The sequence below is a fragment of the Phytophthora infestans genome, genomic scaffold (assembly GCF_000142945.1).
Source record: "Phytophthora infestans T30-4 supercont1.3 genomic scaffold, whole genome shotgun sequence".
Lineage (NCBI taxonomy): Eukaryota > Oomycota > Peronosporomycetes > Peronosporales > Peronosporaceae > Phytophthora > Phytophthora infestans.
This window is the reverse complement of record NW_003303756.1, coordinates 1,734,288-1,761,661: the sequence shown is the minus strand read 5'-3', so window position 1 is coordinate 1,761,661 and position 27,374 is coordinate 1,734,288. Positions and strand designations below refer to the sequence as shown.

Sequence of the window (27,374 nt, the reverse complement as noted above, 5' to 3'; positions counted from 1 at the left end):
TTGTGACAACGCATCTAAAACACCTTGTTTTGCAGGATAACACTTAAGCTTTGTTTCACTTGGTATTTGTAAGAGCAGCCGGGGGGGATTACCCGGCTCTCCTGTGGAAAGGCATTATTTAATGTAAAGAGGTCGTTATTAATACCAGCCGCGCTTCGCTTGGCTGGGGCTCGCTTCGGTCGCGATTATTATCCCGGCCAAAAAGGCTTGGACAAAAATGGTAATATATTTTATCTTAAATTAGAGGAATGTAACTCCGCAACCGTAGAGCCGATTTCGTTGTGTGTCCCCTTAATAGATAGCTTGGTGTCTATTTATTCTCGTAAGAACTTCACAGCATCTAATAATGTTCACTACTTTTCAAATGGTCGCCGGTAAGAAATTGACTGCTGCTGAGAAGTACTTGGTTGTGAAGACCTACGAGTTCCTCCGCCAAAAGAAGGCCTCTGCACCGCATCTATGGAAAGGAGGAGTTCGTTATCATGTCAAAGAGTGTTTAGGCTTTGCTACGGGCACCATTTCAGCTATATGGGCGCACTGGGAGCAGCACCACGACAAGAATTTCACCTCGGTAGGCTGTACTTCATATCATTTCAGTTATTATTGATATTTATCATTTCAGTGGTCGACAAATTAATTATGACAGATGGAAGGTCCAAAACCATCTGGGAGGCCTCCGAAACATGGAGAAAGCATACAGCCTCGTCGGTGTCAAGAATGAACAAGAGCGGAAAACCTGTTGCAGCACCACAGTTAGCACAGCGTCTTAAAGAAGAGCACAACATTGTGGTATCAGTGCGCTCACTACGTCGCGTGCTTAGGAGGATGGGAATGCGATTTATAAAAGGAAGGTCTCGCAATATTATGGCAGAAACGACGGCAAATGTTGCGTTCAGGGCGCAATATTTGAGAAAAAAAGTTTTAAACCTGAACAGACGCAATTTTCCAGTGCGCCCCGAGGTTTATCTCGACGAGACTTTTTGTAACCTGCACCATGTCGCCAATTTATCGTGGGTTGATGAGGACAAGCTGCGGTATACGAAGAGTGGTCGAGGTCCACGGTGAGTGTTTTATTTTGTTTTTGTAAATTAAAACCTTAACGTTATTTGTATTAAGAATTTATAACAATTATTTAATTTTTTGTTTTTAAAGGTTTTGCATTATAGCCGCTGGTATACTTCGGCGAGAAAAGAATGGATTAGTTGGTGAATTGGTCAAAGAATCGAAAGAGGTGTGGCAATCCAACTTAAAACGTAAGAACGATGACGATTATCATGGCAACTTCAACATCGAGCAGTTTAAGAAGTGGTTCACGAATCTGAGTGCTATTTTGGCGTCCAAGTATGGGCCATGTAACATACACATGGATGGGGCCAGCTATCACAAACGCCAAACGAACCCCACTCCACAATCCAGCATCAGATATGCCTGAGCTACGCTGTAAAATCTACGAAGGTTTTGCATCGCTCACGTCAGATACGTGGGTAAATGCATACACACACGCACAGAAATACGAGACAAAATATCTGCAGCAAGGTGATGAATGCGAAATTGCATCGGAACCAGAGGGCAGCAACGAGGACACGGAAGAGGATGACGCCGTCGATGACAATGAAGCTGTAGCCGATTAGGAATATGAACGGGTGACCCGTTGTATGTTCTTTACACTCTAGATATTCTTTTGACGGGTTCTTTTTAACAAGTTTATAATTTTCTAACAATCGTCAAATTGCGGTAATATTTGGAATTTATCCATCCGGTTCTGAAAATCCCCACCTGTTATCCCGGCTCTGCCAATGAATACGCATGCATGTTAGTACGTGCCAAGCCCACAATTGCAAACAATTCTGCAAGATATAGAGCCTTTTTTAAACGGCCGATTGGGAGATCAATGGTTGCAGATACGCAAAAATAGACCTCAAAATCGGAATCTACGCCCGATTTTACCCCTTATATCTAACTATCGTTATGGGTTTTGTGAAGGGAAGGGTTACCTTTTTTGGACCAAAGTTTGTCCAAGGTTTGGTGGCCGGGATAATAATAGATTCTCTCACCTGGGAAGTGCAATGCGCGGCTCGCTGGTGAGCTCGGCGCTGGGCCCGCCTCCGCAAATACCGCGCGGCCCTGCTTCGCGGGCTCCCCGCGCGGGTTTGCTGCGGCTACGCGACCTCGCACCCGCTCGCCTTAGTTGGCGCCATAGCTGCGTCGCCCCTCCCCGGAAGGTGCTATTATGCGTTTGAGGGTGCTGCACACCGTTTCGAACGGTGTTTTTGCAATTTTGTCGCATTTTGTTCCGGCCTGCGTGTTCTTCCAGTTTGTTTGGCGTTTGAAGTGCTTGTCGTTGTTTCATTGTGTACGTTATAAATAGCAATGACAGTACTGGAGTATTAATACCTGTAGCTGTCCATCATGGACACTCCATCGGACTCCGATGGTCCGATTCGGAGAGCCATTGCGCAAGCCGGAGTGGCGGGGATTCCTTCTCCACCTTCGCATATTCATAGAAGGGGGAGGGTAATCTTGATCCGGTGCAAACAGCGGCGATTACTGTGTGTAGTATGGGAGTCAACTGACATTGACTCAAATTGACTCAGATAAAGTGCAACCACAAGCCAAACTCCTCGATGTCTGCACCTCCCGATGATAGCACGCATGAATTGAAAGCACTCTGCGCACCCTGCTCAAGAGCGTAGGCAAATCGCGCTCAATACTTGAGCCAAGTGGGAAACCGACGGCTAAACAGATCGGATCACTTCAACGTGCTTTTGGTTGTCACAAACAGCTGGGGCGACAGCGCAGTTACGGTATCAAGACCGGTGCAGAAAGGTTGAGTGTCCTATGAATAGCGCAATGTTGGGCATGCTTTCTGGACAAGCTGTAAGATTTTATTGAGAAGAAGAAACACGCTGCAACCATCAAGCATGGAATGTACAATTGCTTAAGCACCACTACAGCTAAATTAATGTACATGTTACATGAACAGTGTACAGATCTGTATAGTGTCGCAGCATGTCATGTCTGTGACACCTCTGTTTCGGAAGATGCACTTCGTGCATACACTGTATGTACATACACGCGTTCTCCAGTCGTGCATGCTGATCTCTATGCATGGGTTCGACTGTGCTTCTCCACGTCTGTAAAACCGCCGCACCAACAGCGCTCTCTGGCCATCGACTTCATACCTTAACGCCACCAACGAGCGGGCGTTGCTCTATCTCGTGACGAGATTCTCGTCCAGCGCGGACGTCCCATCTTATCTAGCCAGCTTCGAAAATGTGCAGACACTGCGGAAGCGTTGCACCGCGCCTTATCTTCGAGATTTGCACGTCCTCTTCCAGAACACCTTCCAGAATGTCGACCGAGACTACACGAATATGTACAACTACCGCACCCCAACCGACCAACAAGCACGACAAGCTGCGTGCTCGCCGCAAATGACGACTAGCAATGGCCGTTGGTCTCCGCTGCACGAATTAAAGCCTCTTGCGTGAGTGAGGGTCTCGTCCGTCGAAACGCGAATCAGATCGCGTCATTAGAGAGATTAACCAATCAAATTGAAGGCCCATCACGCTACCTTTTGAGATCTCGCACGTGCGTTTCGCAGGCTGCGCGTTGAAGTGCCGCATCCATCATCTTTAGCCCATCCAAAGGCCCTTTAAAAACCGACGTTATCATTTCCAAATTGGCTCTTTAGGCCTCACAACACCTCCAACTACCACAGACGGGAGTTAACATAACCTCCCGTACTTTATCAACTAAGAACTTCAACTCGCATACTTTCCGACTGCTATGCCAGGCTACGAGAGTGGGGCGTCCTTGCCCTCACGCTCACTGCAGGATAACGGCAACTACGCCAGACTGGAGTCGCCTCGTGCGTCCTCCCACTCGCTCGAGTCGCCAGCCCACCACGTCGTGGACGTGTCCAGCGGCGCGCGCTCCTTCTCAGCCGCTGATCTGTACCACGTCGACGCCAAGATGGCAACCAACAGCAAATCGGTTGCTGGAGGATCCAGTACTCCGCTACCTGATCACCGTTCGCGATTCTTAAATGACGGAGAGCTTCTCCTTGCTGCCAATCCCGTGCCCACGCGCGAGTCCTTCGCGACACTTAATGAGACCGACGAGAAGACGTGGCACCAGCGATCTACCGAGCTTATCACTAAAATGCTAAACACGAACCTCGAGCGGGGACTAAATGTCATGGACGTGGAGCGTCGGATACTGCGTTACGGTGTCAATGCACTGGAAGAAGAAGCCAGAACGCCAGTCAGCGTGATCTTCCTGCTGCAGTTCTACAATCTAATCATCGCCATGCTGCTCTTCGCTGCGTTGGCGTCTTTGGCCTTGCAAGAATGGGTTGAAGGTATCGCTATCCTCGCCATTGTCACGCTGAACGCAGGCGTGGCGACGTACCAAGAACACTCCGCCAGTAACGCGTTAGCCGCGCTTGCCAGTCTGTCCAGCCCGCAGTCGCTTGTCATCCGTGACGGGATGCAACAGGTGGTGGACAGCAAGCAGCTGGTGCCTGGAGACATCGTGATCCTCGTCACAGGCGACGGTGTGCCTGCTGACATTCGGCTGTTCACTAGTGTCGATCTCAAGTGTAACGAGATGCTGCTCACGGGCGACTCGGAGGATGTCCCCAAGAAATACAACGCTCCGATCCACCCCGCTGGAGCCGGCAAACCTGCCAAGTTGACAGCGAGTAACATGGTCTTCTCGTCCACGACGATCACCGCCGGCAACGCTCGTGGTATTGTAGTGGAGACTGGTATGAACACGCGGGTGGGCTCCATTGCAGCTCTACTACAAGCCAAGAGCGGCACGGATGCGTCTGCAGAGAAGAAGTGGATCCGTAACCCTCTTGGTGACTGCATCGCCAAGCACCGTCCGAAGCTCACGCCTCTGCAGCGAGCTCTACACCACACTGGGTACGTCATGGGTCTCATCGCGGTGGGTGTGGCCATCCTCGTGTTTATCGTCGGTATGATCCGCGGCAATGAAGATCCTCGTCACCCGGACAGACCCACGTACTTGACTATGATTATGGCTGCTGTGTCTGTGGCCGTGAGTGCTGTTCCCGAGGGTCTACCGATGGTCGTGACTATCTGTCTGTCGTCCGGTACGGCCGAGATGGTCAAGAAGAATGTGCTTGTACGTAAACTCGCGTCAGTGGAGACGCTAGGCGCAGCGTCGGTCATCTGTACCGACAAGACGGGAACATTGACGGAAGGCAAGATGACTGCAGTGAAGCTCTGGGGCGATTTCCGCGAGTATTCAATCACTGGCAAGGGGTTCACACCTGAAGGCTCTATCCTCGCTTCGGACGGTAGCAGTCAAGGCGAACCGGAGGCCGGAAATGTGCAAGTTCGCGCGACTTTGATGGCCTCGGTGCTGTGCAGTAACACGCAACTCAAGCAAGTGGAAGGGGACGACGGCGAGACTCCACGTTGGCTTCCGTTTGGCAACTCGTCCGAGGCGCCTTTGGTCGTTGCAGCCGCTAAGGCAGGCATCTGGGAAGATAGTCTGCTGGAAGACTATCCTCGGCTAGTGGAAGTACCGTTCAGCTCATCACGTAAGATGATGGTCACAGTGAACGCCCTACCTGTGGTGAATGGCATGGCGATGTTCGATACGTTGGCGCTTCCAGGTGACCAGCCGCCCAAGCTGGTGGCTAACGTGAAGGGCGCACCGAACTACATTTTACGCAACTGCACCCAGTACTGCCGGAAGGATGGCACGTTCGAGACGTTGAACAACGTACAGCGTCAGGAGATTCTCGAGGCGGTAGATGCGCTCTCGTCGCAGGCGCTGCGTGTTCTTGCTGTGGCTATCCAGCCGATGCACGAATTGCCGTTCGGGGAAGACTGCGACGATGTGGACGAGAAGTTTGAAGCCTTGTCCAAGCCGTTGGTGTTCCTCGGACTGGTGGCGTCTATCGACCCGGAACGTGACGGCGTGCGCGATGCCATTGCCACTGCACGAGCTGCTTCCATCCGTACGGTGATGATCACTGGCGACTACCTCGCTACGGCTGTTGCTATCGCCAAGAACATTGATTTGCTACAAGTGGGCGCGGACCCGGAGGCTCAAGCAACAGACTGCACGCAGCTTCGTCCGAATGGAGACGTGTACTTGCCCCCCGCTGACATCGACGAGATCACGTCACGCACGTTGGTGTTTGCTCGTGCCAAGCCCGAAGACAAGATCGAGATCGTGAAATCTCTTCAACGTCAAGGACTCATCGCTGCTATGACTGGAGATGGTGTCAACGACGCACCAGCGTTGAAGGAGGCGGATATCGGTGTGGCCATGGGGATTTCAGGCACGGAAGTGGCCAAGGGAGCGTCCGACATGATCTTGATGGACGACAACTTCTGCAGTATCGTCACGGCTGTGGAGAAGGGCCGCGTCATCTACGCCAACATCCAGAAGTTTGTCATGTTCTTGCTGTCCACGAACATCGGAGAGATCATCCTGATCTTCATCTCGGTGGCTGGCGGGTTCCCGCTTCCTCTCGAGGCGCTGCACATTCTGCTGCTCAACCTGTTCACGGACGGTATGCCTGCTGTCGCTCTAAGCTTAGAGAAGGGCGACCCACACATCATGGCAGACAAACCACGTCACAAGCAGACTTCGCTGATCCACGGTCGACTGTGGCTGCTCGTGCTCTTCAACGCGTTCCTGCTTCTCGCTGGAGCTATGACCACTTTTCTCTTGGGACTGTACTGGAACTTCGGCGTGTTGCTGACGGACGACATCTACAATACTGGCGGCGGTCCAGATGGGACGGACTTCACGGACGTGACGTGTCGTCGATGGGAAGGCATCGACGATGGCTGGAAAGTGTACGGCAACTGTGCTGCTCAGTACTCGGACGGCTCGTACATTTTCGGCGAGGAAGTGGCCGGTATGACGTCGTATGAGAACTCGACTGTTTACTGTGAAGGAGGCGACTACGACTGCGTCCCAGCGGGTCTGGGACGAGCTCAGACGATGGTGTTCTTGGGTTTGGCCTTCACGGAGGTGCTGCGAGCCTACACGGTGCGTCACTTCACGGAGCCTGTGTTCGCACGGATGTTGTCGAATGGCTACATGCAGTTGGCGGCGTGTATGTCGGTGATTTTGACGGTGCTCGTGAGCAACGTCCCTGTTATCATGGACGACATCTTTGGATTCGAGTACATTCCGTGGTATCAGTGGTTTGTGGTCGGAGCTGTTGCAGTCAACAACGCGTTCTGGGGTGAGATCCTGAAGGCCTATTTGCGACGGAAGGACCGGGCGCAGGCTCGCTGGGACCACATGAAGAGCGGGTTCGAGGAGATTTTGCTCGAGATTCGGCATGTGCGTCATCATGTTGAGAGGCTTGAAGCGGGTGGAGCTCATCGTGGACTTAAGCGAGAGTAAAAGGCGACAATGTCACCTTGGGAGCGAAGGTGACGAAAGTGTGTATTGCGTATGGATCGACGTGCGTTAAGGCAGCTAAGACTAGGAAAAACTGCCGCGTGAGTTCGTTCTCGAGCCCCAAGAGCAGAGACCGAGTGTAGTTAGCTTTGCGGTTAATGAATTTATCAACATGAATGCTCATTGATGAATGCTTATTGAAACACAGTTAAATGGAGATATTGTAGGCGTCCTAGATGCTGAAGTACAAATCTCTGCCGTCTAGGAGACTGTTTGCTGTGGCTACAAAAATGCTACAATGTTACATGTAAAATGCTCAGGCTGGATCTGAGTCTGAATAGCTGATTTGGGCTTTATCACTTATGCGAGGGCGGAGGTTACGGACTGGGCTTTATCACTTATGGGAGGGCGGAGGGCTCAATTTGGGCCGGGTTTGCTGAACGGGTTCTTTCGAGAATACAAACTGGCAGTATACGGATCAGCAGCAATAGACCAGGATAAAAGAGGGATCGGCTGGACCTCATATAGTGAATAATGGTGGTAATGCTTGCGTTTACTATGGCAAGCCATTACTATCAAAATATACTGCGAAAGGTAAAACTTCAAACTTCAAACGATAAGACATTGGGGTGAGCCCGTCAAAGTGAGTACGATCGACGAGCGCGTAGCTGACAACGGCCCCGGACATGCACGAAACCCGGATGGGGTGGCTGCAGAGCGGTGGTGGATAAGTGGTTGGTCACCGTCCATTCGCCTTCATCCGCCGTTTAATTATTCGGCCTCATTCGCGAATCTTCCTCGGAGACAACAAGCGCATTGAAATGCTACCACTACCGTGCTTGAGATTTGGCGCCCATGTAGTCATATCTCGATCTTGTGAGATTGACACCTCGGTAGTCTCGCCTTCTGTGCGGACGCAAACTCGAAGCTCACACAATTTATATACACCGACTTCAACATTGACAGTCATCCATTCGTCCACCCAGCTGTGGGCTGAAGATTGAGACTAGCCCCAACACAGCCGAAGTCCGCCCCCAAGCGTGTTTTGTGTCAAGATCCTGTACGAGCGCTACACGACACTCAAGTCTCCCTCGGTTGACTCCTGAAACCAGGAGCACGGATCAAGCTCGCCCAAGTTGTGTATCAACTAGAGCTAGGCCAAGTTGCTGTCAAGGCTCCAGTCCACGACGCCAATGCGTCTACCATGCCAGAGCTGCCACGTCAGCTGTCGCTAGTCTGATCAAGATGCCTGGATGCAACAAGCCCTCAACATGGATCAAGCCACCGTTTCTGGCACCATGAGGTCCATTGAGAAGCCATTCAAAGGAGTGGAAGCTGTGTGAGCCTCCACATATATGCTCGTCCTCGACCTCATCTGGAAGCCACCTTATGAATGTGCAGGCTAGCGTGGGGGCTGTTCGCGGTTGCAATTGCGTCTACAGCAGTGATTGCGGTAGCACCAAGCTGCAGGCTTTGCTCAAGATCACACTTGTTCCTGCCACTGATGATGTGATCCCTGCCACTGATTATGTGTTGGCGGTGCTGTGTTGTGACTCGTACACCTTCTATCAGTGTCGACCCAAGCCGAGGACGGTCATTTTCCCAAGTGCCATCCAGAGTGTACGCAAACATTACCGCAGCTCCTGGCTGTTGATGTCATTGCTGCCGCTTCAAAGTCTTTGCCGTTGCCGCCACCTATGCTACCACGCCCAGGCTGTTGGTGCTGTCGGTATCAACGGTACCAAGCTCACGTCGTCGGTGACACAGACCCCAATGCCACCCCCAAGCGATTGATGTTGTCGGTGCCAGCGCTGCCAATTTCATGCCATCGCTGCTGGCGCCATCTCTACCACGTCATCGGCTCTACCGGCACTAGTACTTCCACTCTCAAGTCGTTGGTGTTGCCGTCACTAAATCTTCCACTTTCATGTTGTCTGTGTTATCGGTGTCAACGCTACCAGCTCTATGCCGTCGGCGTTGCTACGAGTAATGCGGTCGCTTTCAAGTCCAGCCCCGATGTCGCTCTCCCAAGCTGCCGGCGTTGCCAGGACCAATGCTGTCACGTTCAAGTTATTGTCGCCAGTGTTGTCGGCACCAGCGTTCTACTCCAAGGCGTCGCTGTTTTCGACAAACTAGCAGCTTCACGTCGTCGGTACTGTCGCCGACAGCTTGCCGGTGCCATGCATATTCTGCTGGTCGCGCAATACTGCCCACGTCGATGGCGGCGATTCTGTTGCCACCAAGCACTACCATTTGTAACGAGATACACTGGTCGGCGTTGCTGCCGCTACTGTGAGAACGACGTGTGTTGGTGAGTCATTGTTGCGGAGTAAGGGCTTTCGAGAGGAGATGGTCGTCCACATACAAAACAGACACCGCGCATCGCCATGCTTGTGTCACGTTAGTGTCACACTCTCACCGTCTCGCGCATGTGTAGGCAGCCTTGCACTTTGCAGAGGACAAGATACAGCAGCTTGCTGAAGTGCGGCGTTCGTGTGATACACGTATGGCCCCACGACGGAATGCCGTAATCCGCGTGCGCGTTGTGTCGTGGAGTCTAGATACACAAGTTTGCGTCGCTGACGCTCAACTATTGCGTCTGTACAACGGCAGGTAGCAGGCTGCACGCTACGAGTTTTGCGGCGGTTGTCGTGTTACCAGAAGTGTTGAGCACTTCAATCGCTCTTCGCCGACTGTCTGCTGTTGCTGCAGTATATGACGGTACGCTCGCGGTGGTAAGGCGGTGCGCTGCATAATCGTCGTCACAAATGGCTCAAGCGCTGTTGCCGCTCCTTTTTCTGATAACTCACGGGAGATGCGACTCTTCGTTCTGTGGTCCACATAATCTGGGAAAATGACTTCTCAGCGATGTGGTCCACATAATGTGATTATCGAAATTGCACAAAAGAACCAGAATTACCTTCCATGCTGACGAGAGGTCTGTTACATCGTCCCTGAAGCGCGAATGCCCCCATCTCCGAGACCATGAAACTCAGGAGAAGCTGACCAAACAAGTCTCGTCCTTGGCGGGGAAAGAGTGTTGAAAGTGCGCTCGAGCTTCGGCTGCAGTTGGATGTCGAGAGATCTTTGCATCTTCACTCGTCTGCAGTCGCTTGTCATCCGTGACGGGATGCAACAAGTGGTGGACAGCAAGCAGCTGGTGCCTGGAGACATCGTGATCCTCGTCACAGGCGACGTTGTGCCTGCTGACATTCGGCTGTTCACAAGTGTCGATCTCAAGTGTAACGAGATGCTGCTGACGGGCGAATCGGAGGATGTTCCCAAGAAATACAACGCTCCGATCCACCCCGCTGGAGCCGGCAAACCTGCCAAGTTGACAGCGAGTAACATGGTCTTCTCGTCCACGACGATCACCGCCGGCAACGCTCGTGGTATTGTAGTGGAGACTGGTATGAACACGCGTGTGGGCTCCATTGCAGCTCTACTACAAGCCAAGAGCGGCACGGATGCGTCTGCAGAGAAGAAGTGGATCCGTAACCCTCTTGGTGACTGCATCGCCAAGCACCGTCCGAAGCTCACGCCTCTGCAGCGAGCTCTACACCACACTGGGTACGTCATGGGTCTCATCGCGGTGGGTGTGGCCATCCTCGTGTTTATCGTCGGTATGATCCGCGGCAATGAAGATCCTCGTCACCCGGACAGACCCACGTACTTGACTATGATTATGGCTGCTGTGTCTGTGGCCGTGAGTGCTGTTCCCGAGGGTCTACCGATGGTCGTGACTATCTGTCTGTCGTCCGGTACGGCCGAGATGGTCAAGAAGAATGTGCTTGTACGTAAACTCGCGTCAGTGGAGACGCTAGGCGCAGCGTCGGTCATCTGTACCGACAAGACGGGAACATTGACGGAAGGCAAGATGACTGCAGTGAAGCTCTGGGGCGATTTCCGCGAGTATTCAATTACTGGCAAGGGGTTCACGCCTGAAGGCTCTATCCTCGCTTCGGACGGTAGCAGTCAAGGCGAACCGGAGGCCGGCAATGTGCAAGTTCGCGCGACTTTGATGGCCTCGGTGCTGTGCAGTAACACGCAACTCAAGCAAGTGGAAGGGGACGACGGCGAGACTCCACGTTGGCTTCCGTTTGGCAACTCGTCCGAGGCGCCTTTGGTCGTTGCAGCCGCTAAGGCAGGCATCTGGGAAGATAGTCTGCTGGAAGACTACCCTCGGCTAGTGGAAGTACCGTTCAGCTCATCACGTAAGATGATGGTCACAGTGAACGCCCTACCTGTGGTGAATGGCATGGCGATGTTCGATACGTTGGCGCTTCCAGGTGACCAGCCGCCCAAGCTGGTGGCTAACGTGAAGGGCGCACCGAACTACATTCTACGCAACTGCACCCAGTACTGCCGGAAGGATGGCACGTTCGAGACGTTGAACAATGTGCAGCGTCAGGAGATTCTCGAGGCGGTAGATGCGCTCTCGTCGCAGGCGCTGCGTGTTCTTGCTGTGGCTATCCAGCCGATGCACGAATTGCCGTTCGGGGAAGACTGCGACGATGTGGACGAGAAGTTTGAAGCCTTGTCCAAGCCGTTAGTGTTCCTCGGACTGGTGGCGTCTATCGACCCGGAACGTGACGGCGTGCGCGATGCCATTGCCACTGCACGAGCTGCTTCCATCCGTACGGTGATGATCACTGGCGACTACCTCGCTACGGCTGTTGCCATCGCCAAGAACATTGATTTGCTACAAGTGGGCGCGGACCCGGAGGCTCAAGCGACAGACTGCACGCAGCTTCGTCCGAATGGAGACGTGTACTTGCCCCCCGCTGACATCGACGAGATCACGTCACGCACGTTGGTGTTCGCTCGTGCCAAGCCCGAAGACAAGATCGAGATCGTGAAATCTCTTCAACGTCAAGGACTCATCGCTGCTATGACTGGAGATGGTGTCAACGACGCACCAGCGTTGAAGGAGGCGGATATCGGTGTGGCCATGGGGATTTCAGGCACGGAAGTGGCCAAGGGAGCGTCCGACATGATCTTGATGGACGACAACTTCTGCAGTATCGTCACGGCTGTGGAGAAGGGCCGCGTCATCTACGCCAACATCCAGAAGTTTGTCATGTTCTTGCTGTCCACGAACATCGGAGAGATCATCCTGATCTTCATCTCGGTGGCTGGCGGGTTCCCGCTTCCTCTCGAGGCGCTGCACATTCTGCTGCTCAACCTGTTCACGGACGGTATGCCTGCTGTCGCTCTAAGCTTAGAGAAGGGCGACCCACACATCATGGCAGACAAACCACGTCACAAGCAGACTTCGCTGATCCACGGTCGACTGTGGCTGCTCGTGCTCTTCAACGCGTTCCTGCTTCTCGCTGGAGCTATGACCACTTTTCTCTTGGGACTGTACTGGAACTTCGGCGTGTTGCTGACGGACGACATCTACAATACTGGCGGCGGTCCAGATGGGACGGACTTCACGGACGTGACGTGTCGTCGATGGGAAGGCATCGACGATGGCTGGAAAGTGTACGGCAACTGTGCTGCTCAGTACTCGGACGGCTCGTACATTTTCGGCGAGGAAGTGGCCGGTATGACGTCGTTCGAGAACTCAACTGTTTACTGTGAAGGAGGCGACTACGACTGCGTCCCAGCGGGTCTGGGACGAGCTCAGACGATGGTGTTCTTGGGTTTGGCCTTCACGGAGGTGCTGCGAGCTTACACGGTGCGTCACTTCACGGAGCCTGTGTTTGCACGGATGTTGTCGAATGGCTACATGCAGTTGGCGGCGTGTATGTCGGTGATTTTGACGGTGCTCGTGAGCAACGTCCCTGTTATCATGGACGACATCTTTGGATTCGAGTACATTCCGTGGTATCAGTGGCTTGTGGTCGGAGCTGTTGCAGTCAACAACGCGTTCTGGGGTGAGATTCTGAAGGCCTATTTGCGACGGAAGGACCGGGCGCAGGCTCGCTGGGACCACATGAAGAGCGGGTTCGAGGAGATTTTGCTCGAGATTCGGCATGTGCGTCATCATGTTGAGAGGCTTGAAGCGGGTGGAGCTCATCGTGGACTTAAGCGAGAGTAAAAGGCGACTATGTCACCTTGGGAGCGAAGGTGACGAAAGTGTGTATTGCGTATGGATCGACGTGCGCTAAGGCAGGAAAAACTGCCGTTCTCGAGCCCCAAGAGCAGAGGCCGAGTGTAGTAAGCTTTGCGGTTAATGGATTTATCAACATGAATGCTTATTGAAACACAGTTAAATGCAGATATTGTAGGCGTCCTAGATGCTGAAGTACATGTGTATTTGGTAACTCAGGGAGTTACCAGAGAAAATCTCTGCTGTCTAGGAGACTGTACTCACGATATTGCTGTGGTTACAAAAATGCTACAGTATTACATGTAAAATGCTCAGGCTGGATCTGAGTCTGAATAGCTGATTCGGGCTTTATCACTTATGCGAGGGCGGAGGTGGGCTTTATCACTTATGGGAGGGCGGAGGGCTCAATTTGGGCCGGGTTTGTTGATTGCGCTGCGACGGGTTCTTTCGAGAATACAAACTGGCAGTATACGGATCAGCAGCAAGAAAAATGTAGACCAAGATAAAAGAGGGATCGGCTGGACCTCATCTTTTATAGTGAATAATGGTGGTAATGCTTGCGTTTACTATGGCAAGTCATTACTATCAAAATATGCTGCGAAAGGTGAAACTCAAAACTTCATACGAAAAGACATTGTGTGAATCCGTCAAAGTGAGTACGATCGACGAGCGCGTAGCCCCGAACATGCACGAAACCCGGATGGGGTGGCTGCAGAGCGGTGGTGGATAAGTGGTTGGTCACCGTCCATTCGCCTTCATCCGCCGTTTGTTTATTCGGCCTCATTCGCGAATCTGCCTCGGAGACAACAAGCGCCTCGAAATGCTACCACTACCGTGCTTGAGATTTGGCGCCCATGTAGTCATATCTCGATCTTGTGAGATTGACACCTCGGTAGTCTCGCCTACTTCTGTGCGTCGAAGCTCACACAATTTACATACACCGACTTCAGCATTGGCAGTCGTCCATTCGTCCACCCAGCTGTGGGCTGAAGATTGGGACTAGCCCCAACACAGCCGAAGTCCGCCCCCAAGCGTGTTTTGTGTCAAGATCCTGCACGAAGCGCTACACGACACTCAAGTCTCCCTCGGTTGACTCCTGAAACCAGGAGCACGGATCAAGCTCGCTCAAGTTGTGTATCAACTAGAGCTAGGCCAAGTTGCTGTCAAGGCTCCAGTCCACGACGCCAATGCGTCTACCATGCCAGAGCTGCCACGTCAGCTGTCGCTAGTCTGATCAAGATGCCTGGATGCAACAAGCCCTCAACATGGATCAAGCCACCGTTTCTGGCACCATGAGGTCCATTGAGAAGCCATTCAAAGGAGTGGAAGCTGTGTGAGCCTCCACATATATGCTCGTCCTCGACCTCATCTGGAAGCCACCTTATGAATGTGCAGGCTAGCGTGGGGGCTGTTCGCGGTTGCAATTGCGTCTACAGCAGTGATTGCGGTAGCACCAAGCTGCAGGCTTTGCTCAAGATCACACTTGTTCCTGCCACTGATGATGTGATCCCTGCCACTGATTATGTGTTGGCGGTGCTGTGTTGTGACTCGTACACCTTCTATCAGTGTCGACCCAAGCCGAGGACGGTCATTTTCCCAAGTGCCATCCAGAGTGTACGCAAACATTACCGCAGCTCCTGGCTGTTGATGTCATTGCTGCCGCTTCAAAGTCTTTGCCGTTGCCGCCACCTATGCTACCACGCCCAGGCTGTTGGTGCTGTCGGTATCAACGGTACCAAGCTCACGTCGTCGGTGACACAGACCCCAATGCCACCCCCAAGCGATTGATGTTGTCGGTGCCAGCGCTGCCAATTTCATGCCATCGCTGCTGGCGCCATCTCTACCACGTCATCGGCTCTACCGGCACTAGTACTTCCACTCTCAAGTCGTTGGTGTTGCCGTCACTAAATCTTCCACTTTCATGTTGTCTGTGTTATCGGTGTCAACGCTACCAGCTCTATGCCGTCGGCGTTGCTACGAGTAATGCGGTCGCTTTCAAGTCCAGCCCCGATGTCGCTCTCCCAAGCTGCCGGCGTTGCCAGGACCAATGCTGTCACGTTCAAGTTATTGTCGCCAGTGTTGTCGGCACCAGCGTTCTACTCCAAGGCGTCGCTGTTTTCGACAAACTAGCAGCTTCACGTCGTCGGTACTGTCGCCGACAGCTTGCCGGTGCCATGCATATTCTGCTGGTCGCGCAATACTGCCCACGTCGATGGCGGCGATTCTGTTGCCACCAAGCACTACCATTTGTAACGAGTTACACTGGTCGGCGTTGCTGCCGCTACTGTGAGAACGACGTGTGTTGGTGAGTCATTGTTGCGGAGTATGGGCTTTCGAGAGGAGATGGTCGTCTACATACAAAACAGACACCGCGCATCGCCATGCTTGTGTCACGTTAGTGTCACACTCTCACCGTCTCGCGCATGTGTAGGCAGCCTTGCACTTTGCAGAGGACAAGATACAGCAGCTTGCTGAAGCGCGGCGTTCGTGTGATACACGTATGGCACCACGACGGAATGCCGTAATCTGCGTGCGCGTTGTGTCGTGGAGTCTAGATACACAAGTTTGCGTCGCTGACGCTCAACTATTGCGTCTGTACAACGGCAGGTAGCAGGCTGCACGCTACGAGTTTTACGGCGGTGGTCGTGTTACCAGAAGTGTTGAGCACTTCAATCGCTCTTCGCCGGCTGTCTGCTGTTGCTGCAGTAGATGACGGTATGCTCGCGGTGGTAAGGCGGTGCGCTGCATAATCGTCGTCACAAATGGCTCAAGCGCTGTTGCCGCTCCTTTTTCTGATAACTCACGGGAGATGCGACTCTTCGTTCTGTGGTCCACATAATCTGGGAAAATGACTTCTCAACGATGTGGTCCACAAAATGTGATTATAGAAACTGCACAAAAGAACCAGAATTGCCTTTCATGCTGACGAGAGGTCTGTTACATCGTCCCTGAAGCGCGAATGCACCCATCTCCGAGACCATGAAACTCAGGAGAAGCTGAACAAACAAGTCTCGTCCTTAGGGGTAACTTTGCGGGGAAAGAGTGTTGAAAGTGCGCTCGAGCTTTCGGCTGCAGTTGGATGTCGAGAGATCTTTGCATCTTCACTCGTCTGCAGTCGCTTGTCATCCGTGACGGGATGCAACAAGTGGTGGACAGCAAGCAGCTGGTGCCTGGAGACATCGTGATCCTCGTCACAGGCGACGTTGTGCCTGCTGACATTCGGCTGTTCACAAGTGTCGATCTCAAGTGTAACGAGATGCTGCTCACGGGCGACTCGGAGGATGTCCCCAAGAAATACAACGCTCCGATCCACCCCGCTGGAGCCGGCAAACCTGCCAAGTTGACAGCGAGTAACATGGTCTTCTCGTCCACGACGATCACCGCCGGCAACGCTCGTGGTATTGTAGTGGAGACTGGTATGAACACGCGTGTGGGCTCCATTGCAGCTCTACTACAAGCCAAGAGCGGCACGGATGCGTCTGCAGAGAAGAAGTGGATCCGTAACCCGCTTGGTGACTGCATCGCCAAGCACCGTCCGAAGCTCACGCCTCTGCAGCGAGCTCTACACCACACTGGGTACGTCATGGGTCTCATCGCGGTGGGTGTGGCCATCCTCGTGTTTATCGTCGGTATGATCCGCGGCAATGAAGATCCTCGTCACCCGGACAGACCCACGTACTTGACTATGATTATGGCTGCTGTGTCTGTGGCCGTGAGTGCTGTTCCCGAGGGTCTACCGATGGTCGTGACTATCTGTCTGTCGTCCGGTACGGCCGAGATGGTCAAGAAGAATGTGCTTGTACGTAAACTCGCGTCAGTGGAGACGCTAGGCGCAGCGTCAGTCATCTGTACCGACAAGACGGGTACATTGACGGAAGGCAAGATGACTGCAGTGAAGCTCTGGGGCGATTTCCGCGAGTATTCAATCACTGGCAAGGGGTTCACACCTGAAGGCTCTATCCTCGCTTCGGACGGTAGCAGTCAAGGCGAACCGGAGGCCGGCAATGTGCAAGTTCGCGCGACTTTGATGGCCTCGGTGCTGTGCAGTAACACGCAACTCAAGCAAGTGGAAGGGGACGACGGCGAGACTCCACGTTGGCTTCCGTTTGGCAACTCGTCCGAGGCGCCTTTGGTCGTTGCAGCCGCCAAGGCAGGCATCTGGGAAGATAGTCTGCTGGAAGACTATCCTCGGCTAGTGGAAGTACCGTTCAGCTCATCACGTAAGATGATGGTCACAGTGAACGCCCTACCTGTGGTGAATGGCATGGCGATGTTCGATACGTTGGCGCTTCCAGGTGACCAGCCGCCCAAGCTGGTGGCGAACGTGAAGGGCGCACCGAACTACATTTTACGCAACTGCACCCAGTACGGCCGGAAGGATGGCACGTTCGAGACGTTGAACAATGTGCAGCGTCAGGAGATTCTCGAGGCGGTGGACGCGCTATCGTCGCAGGCGCTGCGTGTTCTTGCTGTGGCTATCCAGCCGATGCACGAATTGCCGTTCGGGGAAGACTGCGACGATGTGGACGAGAAGTTTGAAGCCTTGTCCAAGCCGTTGGTGTTCCTCGGACTGGTGGCGTCTATCGACCCGGAACGTGACGGCGTGCGCGATGCCATTGCCACTGCACGAGCTGCTTCCATCCGTACGGTGATGATCACTGGCGACTACCTCGCTACGGCTGTTGCCATCGCCAAGAACATTGATTTGCTACAAGTGGGCGCGGACCCGGAGGCTCAAGCAACAGACTGCACGCAGCTTCGTCCGAATGGAGATGTCTACTTGCCCCCCGCTGACATCGACGAGATCACGTCACGCACGTTGGTGTTCGCTCGTGCCAAGCCCGAAGACAAGATCGAGATCGTGAAATCTCTTCAACGTCAAGGACTCATCGCTGCTATGACTGGAGATGGTGTCAACGACGCACCAGCGTTGAAGGAGGCGGATATCGGTGTGGCCATGGGGATTTCAGGCACGGAAGTGGCCAAGGGAGCGTCCGACATGATCTTGATGGACGACAACTTCTGCAGTATCGTCACGGCTGTGGAGAAGGGCCGCGTCATCTACGCCAACATCCAGAAGTTTGTCATGTTCTTGCTGTCCACGAACATCGGAGAGATCATCCTGATCTTCATCTCGGTTGCTGGCGGGTTCCCGCTTCCTCTCGAGGCGCTGCACATTCTGCTGCTCAACCTGTTCACGGACGGTATGCCTGCTGTCGCGCTAAGCTTGGAGAAGGGCGACCCACACATCATGGCAGACAAACCACGTCACAAGCAGACTTCGCTGATCCACGGTCGACTGTGGCTGCTCGTGCTCTTCAACGCGTTCCTGCTTCTCGCTGGAGCTATGACCACGTTTCTCTTGGGACTGTACTGGAACTTCGGCGTGTTGCTGACGGACGACATCTACAATACTGGCGGCGGTCCAGATGGGACGGACTTCACGGACGTGACGTGTCGTCGATGGGAAGGCATCGACGATGGCTGGAAAGTGTACGGCAACTGTGCTGCTCAGTACTCGGACGGCTCGTACATTTTCGGCGAGGAAGTGGCCGGTATGACGTCGTTCAAGAACTCAACTGTTTACTGTGAAGGAGGCGACTACGACTGCGTCCCAGCGGGTCTGGGACGAGCTCAGACGATGGTGTTCTTGGGTTTGGCCTTCACGGAGGTGCTGCGAGCCTACACGGTGCGTCACTTCACGGAGCCTGTGTTCGCACGGATGTTGTCGAATGGCTACATGCAGTTGGCGGCGTGTATGTCGGTGATTTTGACGGTGCTCGTGAGCAACGTCCCTGTTATCATGGACGACATCTTTGGATTCGAGTACATTCCGTGGTATCAGTGGCTTGTGGTCGGAGCTGTTGCAGTCAACAACGCGTTCTGGGGTGAGATCCTGAAGGCCTATTTGCGACGGAAGGACCGGGCGCAGGCTCGCTGGGACCACATGAAGAGCGGGTTCGAGGAGATTTTGCTCGAGATCCGGCATGTGCGCCATCATGTTGAGAGGCTTGAAGCGGGTGGAGCTCATCGTGGACTCAAGCGTGAGTAAAAGGCGACAATGTCACCTTGGGAGCGAAGGTGACGAAAGTGTGTATTGCGTATGGATCGACGTGCGTTAAGGCAGCTAAGACTAGGAAAAACTGCCGCGTGAGTTCGTTCTCGAGCCCCAAGAGCAGAGGCCGAGTGTAGTTAGCTTTGCGGTTAATGAATTTATCAACATGAATGCTCATTGATGAATGCTTATTGAAACACAGTTAAATGGAGATATTGTAGGCGTCCTAGATGCTGAAGTACAAATCTCTGCCGTCTAGGAGACTGTACTCACGATATTGCTGTGGCTACAAAAATGCTACAATGTTACATGTAAAATGCTCAGGCTGGATCTGAGTCTGAATAGCTGATTTGGGCTTTATCACTTATGCGAGGGCGGAGGTGGTACGGACTGGGCTTTATCACTTATGGGAGGGCGGAGGGCTCAATTTGGGCCGGGTTTGCTGAACGGGTTCTTTCGAGAATACAAACTGGCAGTATACGGATCAGCAGCAATAGACCAGGATAAAAGAGGGATCGGCTGGACCTCATATAGTGAATAATGGTGGTAATGCTTGCGTTTACTATGGCAAGCCATTACTATCAAAATATACTGCGAAAGGTAAAACTTCAAACTTCAAACGATAAGACATTGGGGTGAGCCCGTCAAAGTGAGTACGATCGACGAGCGCGTAGCTGACAACGGCCCCGGACATGCACGAAACCCGGATGGGGTGGCTGCAGAGCGGTGGTGGATAAGTGGTTGGTCACCGTCCATTCGCCTTCATCCGCCGTTTAATTATTCGGCCTCATTCGCGAATCTTCCTCGGAGACAACAAGCGCATTGAAATGCTACCACTACCGTGCTTGAGATTTGGCGCCCATGTAGTCATATCTCGATCTTGTGAGATTGACACCTCGGTAGTCTCGCCTTCTGTGCGGACGCAAACTCGAAGCTCACACAATTTATATACACCGACTTCAACATTGACAGTCATCCATTCGTCCACCCAGCTGTGGGCTGAAGATTGGGACTAGCCCCAACACAGCCGAAGTCCGCCCCCAAGCGTGTTTTGTGTCAAGATCCTGTACGAGCGCTACACGACACTCAAGTCTCCCTCGGTTGACTCCTGAAACCAGGAGCACGGATCAAGCTCGCCCAAGTTGTGTATCAACTAGAGCTAGGCCAAGTTGCTGTCAAGGCTCCAGTCCACGACGCCAATGCGTCTACCATGCCAGAGCTGCCACGTCAGCTGTCGCTAGTCTGATCAAGATGCCTGGATGCAACAAGCCCTCAACATGGATCAAGCCACCGTTTCTGGCACCATGAGGTCCATTGAGAAGCCATTCAAAGGAGTGGAAGCTGTGTGAGCCTCCACATATATGCTCGTCCTCGACCTCATCTGGAAGCCACCTTATGAATGTGCAGGCTAGCGTGGGGGCTGTTCGCGGTTGCAATTGCGTCTACAGCAGTGATTGCGGTAGCACCAAGCTGCAGGCTTTGCTCAAGATCACACTTGTTCCTGCCACTGATGATGTGATCCCTGCCACTGATTATGTGTTGGCGGTGCTGTGTTGTGACTCGTACACCTTCTATCAGTGTCGACCCAAGCCGAGGACGGTCATTTTCCCAAGTGCCATCCAGAGTGTACGCAAACATTACCGCAGCTCCTGGCTGTTGATGTCATTGCTGCCGCTTCAAAGTCTTTGCCGTTGCCGCCACCTATGCTACCACGCCCAGGCTGTTGGTGCTGTCGGTATCAACGGTACCAAGCTCACGTCGTCGGTGACACAGACCCCAATGCCACCCCCAAGCGATTGATGTTGTCGGTGCCAGCGCTGCCAATTTCATGCCATCGCTGCTGGCGCCATCTCTACCGCGTCATCGGCTCTACCGGCACTAGTACTTCCACTCTCAAGTCGTACGTTCATGTTGTCTGTGTTATCGGTGTCAACGCTACCAGCTCTATGTCGTCGGCGTTGCTACGAGTAATGCGGTCGCTTTCAAGTCCAGCCCCGATGTCGCTCTCCCAAGCTGCCGGCGTTGCCAGGACCAATGCTGTCACGTTCAAGTTATTGTCGCCAGTGTTGTCGGCACCAGCGTTCTACTCCAACGCGTCGCTGTTTTCGACAAACTAGCAGCTTCAACGTCGTCGGTACTGTCGCCGACAGCTTGCCGGTGCCATGCATATTCTGCTGGTCGCGCAATACTGCCCACGTCGATGGCGGCGATTCTGTTGCCACCAAGCACTACCATTTGTAACGAGATACACTGGTCGGCATTGCTGTCGCTACTGTGAGAACGACGTGTGTTGGTGAGTCATTGTTGCGGAGTATGGGCTTTCGAGAGGAGATGGTCGTCCACATACAAAACAGACACCGCGCATCGCCATGCTTGTGTCACGTTAGTGTCACACTCTCACCGTCTCGCGCATGTGTAGGCAGCCTTGCACTTTGCAGAGGACAAGATACAGCAGCTTGCTGAAGTGCGGCGTTCGTGTGATACACGTATGGCCCCACGACGGAATGCCGTAATCCGCGTGCGCGTTGTGTCGTGGAGTCTAGATACACAAGTTTGCGTCGCTGACGCTCAACTATTGCGTCTGTACAACGGCAGGTAGCAGGCTGCACGCTACGAGTTTTGCGGCGGTTGTCGTGTTACCAGAAGTGTTGAGCACTTCAATCGCTCTTCGCCGACTGTCTGCTGTTGCTGCAGTATATGACGGTACGCTCGCGGTGGTAAGGCGGTGCGCTGCATAATCGTCGTCACAAATGGCTCAAGCGCTGTTGCCGCTCCTTTTTCTGATAACTCACGGGAGATGCGACTCTTCGTTCTGTGGTCCACATAATCTGGGAAAATGACTTCTCAGCGATGTGGTCCACATAATGTGATTATCGAAATTGCACAAAAGAACCAGAATTACCTTCCATGCTGACGAGAGGTCTGTTACATCGTCCCTGAAGCGCGAATGCCCCCATCTCCGAGACCATGAAACTCAGGAGAAGCTGACCAAACAAGTCTCGTCCTTGGCGGGGAAAGAGTGTTGAAAGTGCGCTCGAGCTTTCGGCTGCAGTTGGATGTCGAGAGATCTTTGCATCTTCACTCGTCTGCAGTCGCTTGTCATCCGTGACGGGATGCAACAAGTGGTGGACAGATCCTCGTCACAGGCGACGGTGTGCCTGCTGACATTCGGCTGTTCACTAGTGTCGATCTCAAGTGTAACGAGATGCTGCTCACGGGCGACTCGGAGGATGTCCCCAAGAAATACAACGCTCCGATCCACCCCGCTGGAGCCGGCAAACCTGCCAAGTTGACAGCGAGTAACATGGTCTTCTCGTCCACGACGATCACCGCCGGCAACGCTCGTGGTATTGTAGTGGAGACTGGTATGAACACGCGGGTGGGCTCCATTGCAGCTCTACTACAAGCCAAGAGCGGCACGGATGCATCAGCAGAGAAGAAGTGGATCCGTAACCCTCTTGGTGACTGCATCGCCAAGCACCGTCCGAAGCTCACGCCTCTGCAGCGAGCTCTACACCACACTGGGTACGTCATGGGTCTCATCGCGGTGGGTGTGGCCATCCTCGTGTTTATCGTCGGTATGATCCGCGGCAATGAAGATCCTCGTCACCCGGACAGACCCACGTACTTGACTATGATCATGGCTGCTGTGTCTGTGGCCGTGAGTGCTGTTCCCGAGGGTCTACCGATGGTCGTGACTATCTGTCTGTCGTCCGGTACGGCCGAGATGGTCAAGAAGAATGTGCTTGTACGTAAACTCGCGTCAGTGGAGACGCTAGGCGCAGCGTCAGTCATCTGTACCGACAAGACGGGTACATTGACGGAAGGCAAGATGACTGCAGTGAAGCTCTGGGGCGATTTCCGCGAGTATTCAATCACTGGCAAGGGGTTCACACCTGAAGGCTCTATCCTCGCTTCGGACGGTAGCAGTCAAGGCGAACCGGAGGCCGGCAATGTGCAAGTTCGCGCGACTTTGATGGCCTCGGTGCTGTGCAGTAACACGCAACTCAAGCAAGTGGAAGGGGACGACGGCGAGACTCCACGTTGGCTTCCGTTTGGCAACTCGTCCGAAGCGCCTTTGGTCGTTGCAGCCGCCAAGGCAGGCATCTGGGAAGATAGTCTGCTGGAAGACTACCCTCGGCTAGTGGAAGTACCGTTCAGCTCATCACGTAAGATGATGGTCACAGTGAACGCCCTACCTGTGGTGAATGGCATGGCGATGTTCGATACGTTGGCGCTTCCAGGTGACCAGCCGCCCAAGCTGGTGGCGAACGTGAAGGGCGCACCGAACTACATTTTACGCAACTGCACCCAGTACTGCCGGAAGGATGGCACGTTCGAGACGTTGAACAACGTACAGCGTCAGGAGATTCTCGAGGCGGTGGACGCGCTATCGTCGCAGGCGCTGCGTGTTCTTGCTGTGGCTATCCAGCCGATGCACGAATTGCCGTTCGGGGAAGACTGCGACGATGTGGACGAGAAGTTTGAAGCCTTGTCCAAGCCGTTAGTGTTTCTCGGACTGGTGGCGTCTATCGACCCGGAACGTGACGGCGTGCGCGATGCCATTGCCACTGCACGAGCTGCTTCCATCCGTACGGTGATGATCACTGGCGACTACCTCGCTACGGCTGTTGCCATCGCCAAGAACATTGATTTGCTACAAGTGGGCGCGGACCCGGAGGCTCAAGCAACAGACTGCACGCAGCTTCGTCCGAATGGAGACGTGTACTTGCCCCCCGCTGACATCGACGAGATCACGTCACGCACGTTGGTGTTCGCTCGTGCCAAGCCCGAAGACAAGATCGAGATCGTGAAATCTCTTCAACGTCAAGGACTCATCGCTGCTATGACTGGAGATGGTGTCAACGACGCACTAGCGTTGAAGGAGGCGGATATCGGTGTGGCCATGGGGATTTCAGGCACGGAAGTGGCCAAGGGAGCGTCCGACATGATCTTGATGGACGACAACTTCTGCAGTATCGTCACGGCTGTGGAGAAGGGCCGCGTCATCTACGCCAACATCCAGAAGTTTGTCATGTTCTTGCTGTCCACGAACATCGGAGAGATCATCCTGATCTTCATCTCGGTTGCTGGCGGGTTCCCGCTTCCTCTCGAGGCGCTGCACATTCTGCTGCTCAACCTGTTCACGGACGGTATGCCTGCTGTCGCGCTAAGCTTGGAGAAGGGCGACCCACACATCATGGCAGACAAACCACGTCACAAGCAGACTTCGCTGATCCACGGTCGACTGTGGCTGCTCGTGCTCTTCAACGCGTTCCTGCTTCTCGCTGGAGCTATGACCACGTTTCTCTTGGGACTGTACTGGAACTTCGGCGTGTTGCTGACGGACGACATCTACAATACTGGCGGCGGTCCAGATGGGACGGACTTCACGGACGTGACGTGTCGTCGATGGGAAGGCATCGACGATGGCTGGAAAGTGTACGGCAACTGTGCTGCTCAGTACTCGGACGGCTCGTACATTTTCGGCGAGGAAGTGGCCGGTATGACGTCGTATGAGAACTCGACTGTTTACTGTGAAGGAGGCGACTACGACTGCGTCCCAGCGGGTCTGGGACGAGCTCAGACGATGGTGTTCTTGGGTTTGGCCTTCACGGAGGTGCTGCGAGCCTACACGGTGCGTCACTTCACGGAGCCTGTGTTTGCACGGATGTTGTCGAATGGCTACATGCAGTTGGCGGCGTGTATGTCGGTGATTTTGACGGTGCTCGTGAGCAACGTCCCTGTTATCATGGACGACATCTTTGGATTCGAGTACATTCCGTGGTACCAGTGGCTTGTGGTTGGAGCTGTTGCAGTCAACAACGCGTTCTGGGGTGAGATTCTGAAGGCCTATTTGCGACGGAGGACCGGGCGCAGGCTCGCTGGGACCACATGAAGAGCGGGTTCGAGGAGATTTTGCTCGAGATTCGGCATGTGCGTCATCATGTTGAGAGGCTTGAAGCGGGTGGAGCTCATCGTGGACTTAAGCGAGAGTAAAAGGCGACTATGTCACCTTGGGAGCGAAGGTGACGAAAGTGTGTATTGCGTATGGATCGACGTGCGCTAAGGCAGCTACGACTAGGAAAAACTGCCGCGTGAGCTCGTTCTCGAGCCCCAAGAGCAGAGGCCGAGTGTAGTAAGCTTTGCGGTTAATGGATTTATCAACATGAATGCTTATTGATGAATGCTTATTGAAACACAGTTAGATGCAGATATTGTAGGCGTCCTAGATGCTGAAGTACATGTGTATTTGGTAACTCAGGGAGTTACCAGAGAAAATCCCTGCTGTCTAGGAGACTGTACTCACGATATTGCTGTGGTTACAAAAATGCTACAGTATTACATGTAAAATGCTCAGGCTGAATCTGAGTCTGAATAGCTGATTTGGGCTTTATCACTTATGCGAGGGCGGAGGTGGGGTACGGACTGGGCTTTATCACTTATGGGAGGGCGGAGGGCTCAATTTGGGCCGGGTTTGTTGATTGCGCTGCGACGGGTTCTTTCGAGAATACAAACTGGCAGTATACGGATCAGCAGCAAGAAAAATGTAGACCAAGATAAAAGAGGGATTGGCTGGACCTCATATAGTGAATAATGGTGGTAATGCTTGCGTTTACTATGGCAAGTCATTACTATCAAAATATACTGCGAAAGGTGAAACTCAAAACTTCATACGAAAAGACATTGTGTGAACCCGTCAAAGTGAGTACGATCGACGAGCGCATAGCTGACGACAGCCCCGGACATGCACGAAACCCGGATGGGGTGGCTGCAGAGCGGTGGTGGATAAGTGGTTGGTCACCGTCCATTCGCCTCCATCCGCCTTTTGTTTATTTGGCCTCATTCGCGAATCTGCCTCGGAGACAACAAGCACCTCGAAATGCTACCACTACCGTGCTTGAGATTTGGCGCCCATGTAGTCATATCTCGATCTTGTGAGATTGACACCTCGGTAGTCTCGCCTTCTGTGCGGACGCAAACTCGAAGCTCACTTAATTTACATACACCGACTTCAGCATTGGCAGTCGTCCATTCGTCCACCCAGCTGTGGGCTGAAGATTGGGACTAGCCCCAACACAGCCGAAGTCCGCCCCCAAGCGTGTTTTGTGTCAAGATCCTGCACGAAGCGCTACACGACACTCAAGTCTCCCTCGGTTGACTCCTGAGACCCGGAGCACGGATCAAGCTCGCTCAAGTTGTGTATCAACTAGAGCTAGGCCAAGCTGCTGTCAAGGCTCCAGTCCACGACGCCAATGCGTCTACCATGCCAGAGCTGCCACGTCAGCTGTCGCTAGTCTGATCAAGATGCCTGGATGCAACAAGCCCTCAACATGGATCAAGCCACCGTTTCTGGCACCATGAGGTCCATTGAGAAGCCATTCAAAGGAGTGGAAGCTGTGTGAGCCTCCACATATATGCTCGTCCTCGACCTCATCTGGAAGCCACCTTATGAATGTGCAGGCTAGCGTGGGGGCTGTTCGCGGTTGCAATTGCGTCTACAGCAGTGATTGCGGTAGCACCAAGCTGCAGGCTTTGCTCAAGATCACACTAGTTCCTGCCACTGATGATGTGATCCCTGCCACTGATTATGTGTTGGCGGTGCTGTGTTGTGACTCGTACACCTTCTATCAGTGTCGACCCAAGCCGAGGACGGTCATTTTCCCAAGTGCCATCCAGAGTGTACGCAAACATTACCGCAGCTCCTGGCTGTTGATGTCATTGCTGCCGCTTCAAAGTCTTTGCCGTTGCCGCCACCTATGCTACCACGCCCAGGCTGTTGGTGCTGTCGGTATCAACGGTACCAAGCTCACGTCGTCGGTGACACAGACCCCAATGCCACCCCCAAGCGATTGA

General features: G+C 53.4%; 7 protein-coding genes across 7 annotated transcripts; all 7 read left to right on the top strand.

The window, feature by feature from the left end:
- Positions 1-825: 825 nt before the first annotated feature.
- Positions 826-1,432, top strand: PITG_02365 (uncharacterized protein; the record flags this gene model as incomplete). The annotated part of the gene is made up of 3 exons (XM_002907261.1): positions 826-1,061; positions 1,153-1,172; positions 1,230-1,432. 3 exons carry the CDS (start codon positions 826-828, stop codon positions 1,430-1,432), a joined length of 459 nt encoding a protein of 152 aa, XP_002907307.1.
- A 2,879-nt stretch (positions 1,433-4,311) lies between these two features.
- PITG_02364 (P-type ATPase (P-ATPase) Superfamily) lies at positions 4,312-6,643 on the top strand (the record flags this gene model as incomplete). Its single annotated transcript, XM_002907260.1, has 2 exons — positions 4,312-6,548; positions 6,589-6,643. 2 exons carry the CDS (start codon positions 4,312-4,314, stop codon positions 6,641-6,643), a joined length of 2,292 nt encoding a protein of 763 aa, XP_002907306.1.
- A 269-nt stretch (positions 6,644-6,912) lies between these two features.
- Positions 6,913-7,407, top strand: PITG_02363 (uncharacterized protein; the record flags this gene model as incomplete). Its single annotated transcript, XM_002907259.1, has 1 exon — positions 6,913-7,407. One exon carries the CDS (start codon positions 6,913-6,915, stop codon positions 7,405-7,407), a length of 495 nt encoding a protein of 164 aa, XP_002907305.1.
- Positions 7,408-10,477: 3,070 nt separating this feature from the next.
- Positions 10,478-13,450, top strand: PITG_02362 (P-type ATPase (P-ATPase) Superfamily; the record flags this gene model as incomplete). Its single annotated transcript, XM_002907258.1, has 1 exon — positions 10,478-13,450. The coding sequence occupies one exon, from the start codon at positions 10,478-10,480 to the stop codon at positions 13,448-13,450; it is 2,973 nt and encodes a 990-aa protein (XP_002907304.1).
- A 369-nt stretch (positions 13,451-13,819) lies between these two features.
- Positions 13,820-14,104, top strand: PITG_22698 (uncharacterized protein; the record flags this gene model as incomplete). Its single annotated transcript, XM_002907257.1, has 1 exon — positions 13,820-14,104. The coding sequence occupies one exon, from the start codon at positions 13,820-13,822 to the stop codon at positions 14,102-14,104; it is 285 nt and encodes a 94-aa protein (XP_002907303.1).
- Positions 14,105-16,541: 2,437 nt separating this feature from the next.
- Positions 16,542-19,514, top strand: PITG_02361 (P-type ATPase (P-ATPase) Superfamily; the record flags this gene model as incomplete). The annotated part of the gene is made up of 1 exon (XM_002907256.1): positions 16,542-19,514. The coding sequence occupies one exon, from the start codon at positions 16,542-16,544 to the stop codon at positions 19,512-19,514; it is 2,973 nt and encodes a 990-aa protein (XP_002907302.1).
- A 2,700-nt stretch (positions 19,515-22,214) lies between these two features.
- PITG_02360 (P-type ATPase (P-ATPase) Superfamily) lies at positions 22,215-25,657 on the top strand (the record flags this gene model as incomplete). Its single annotated transcript, XM_002907255.1, has 3 exons — positions 22,215-22,234; positions 22,701-25,354; positions 25,509-25,657. 3 exons carry the CDS (start codon positions 22,215-22,217, stop codon positions 25,655-25,657), a joined length of 2,823 nt encoding a protein of 940 aa, XP_002907301.1.
- Between the last annotated feature and the right edge of the window lie 1,717 nt (positions 25,658-27,374).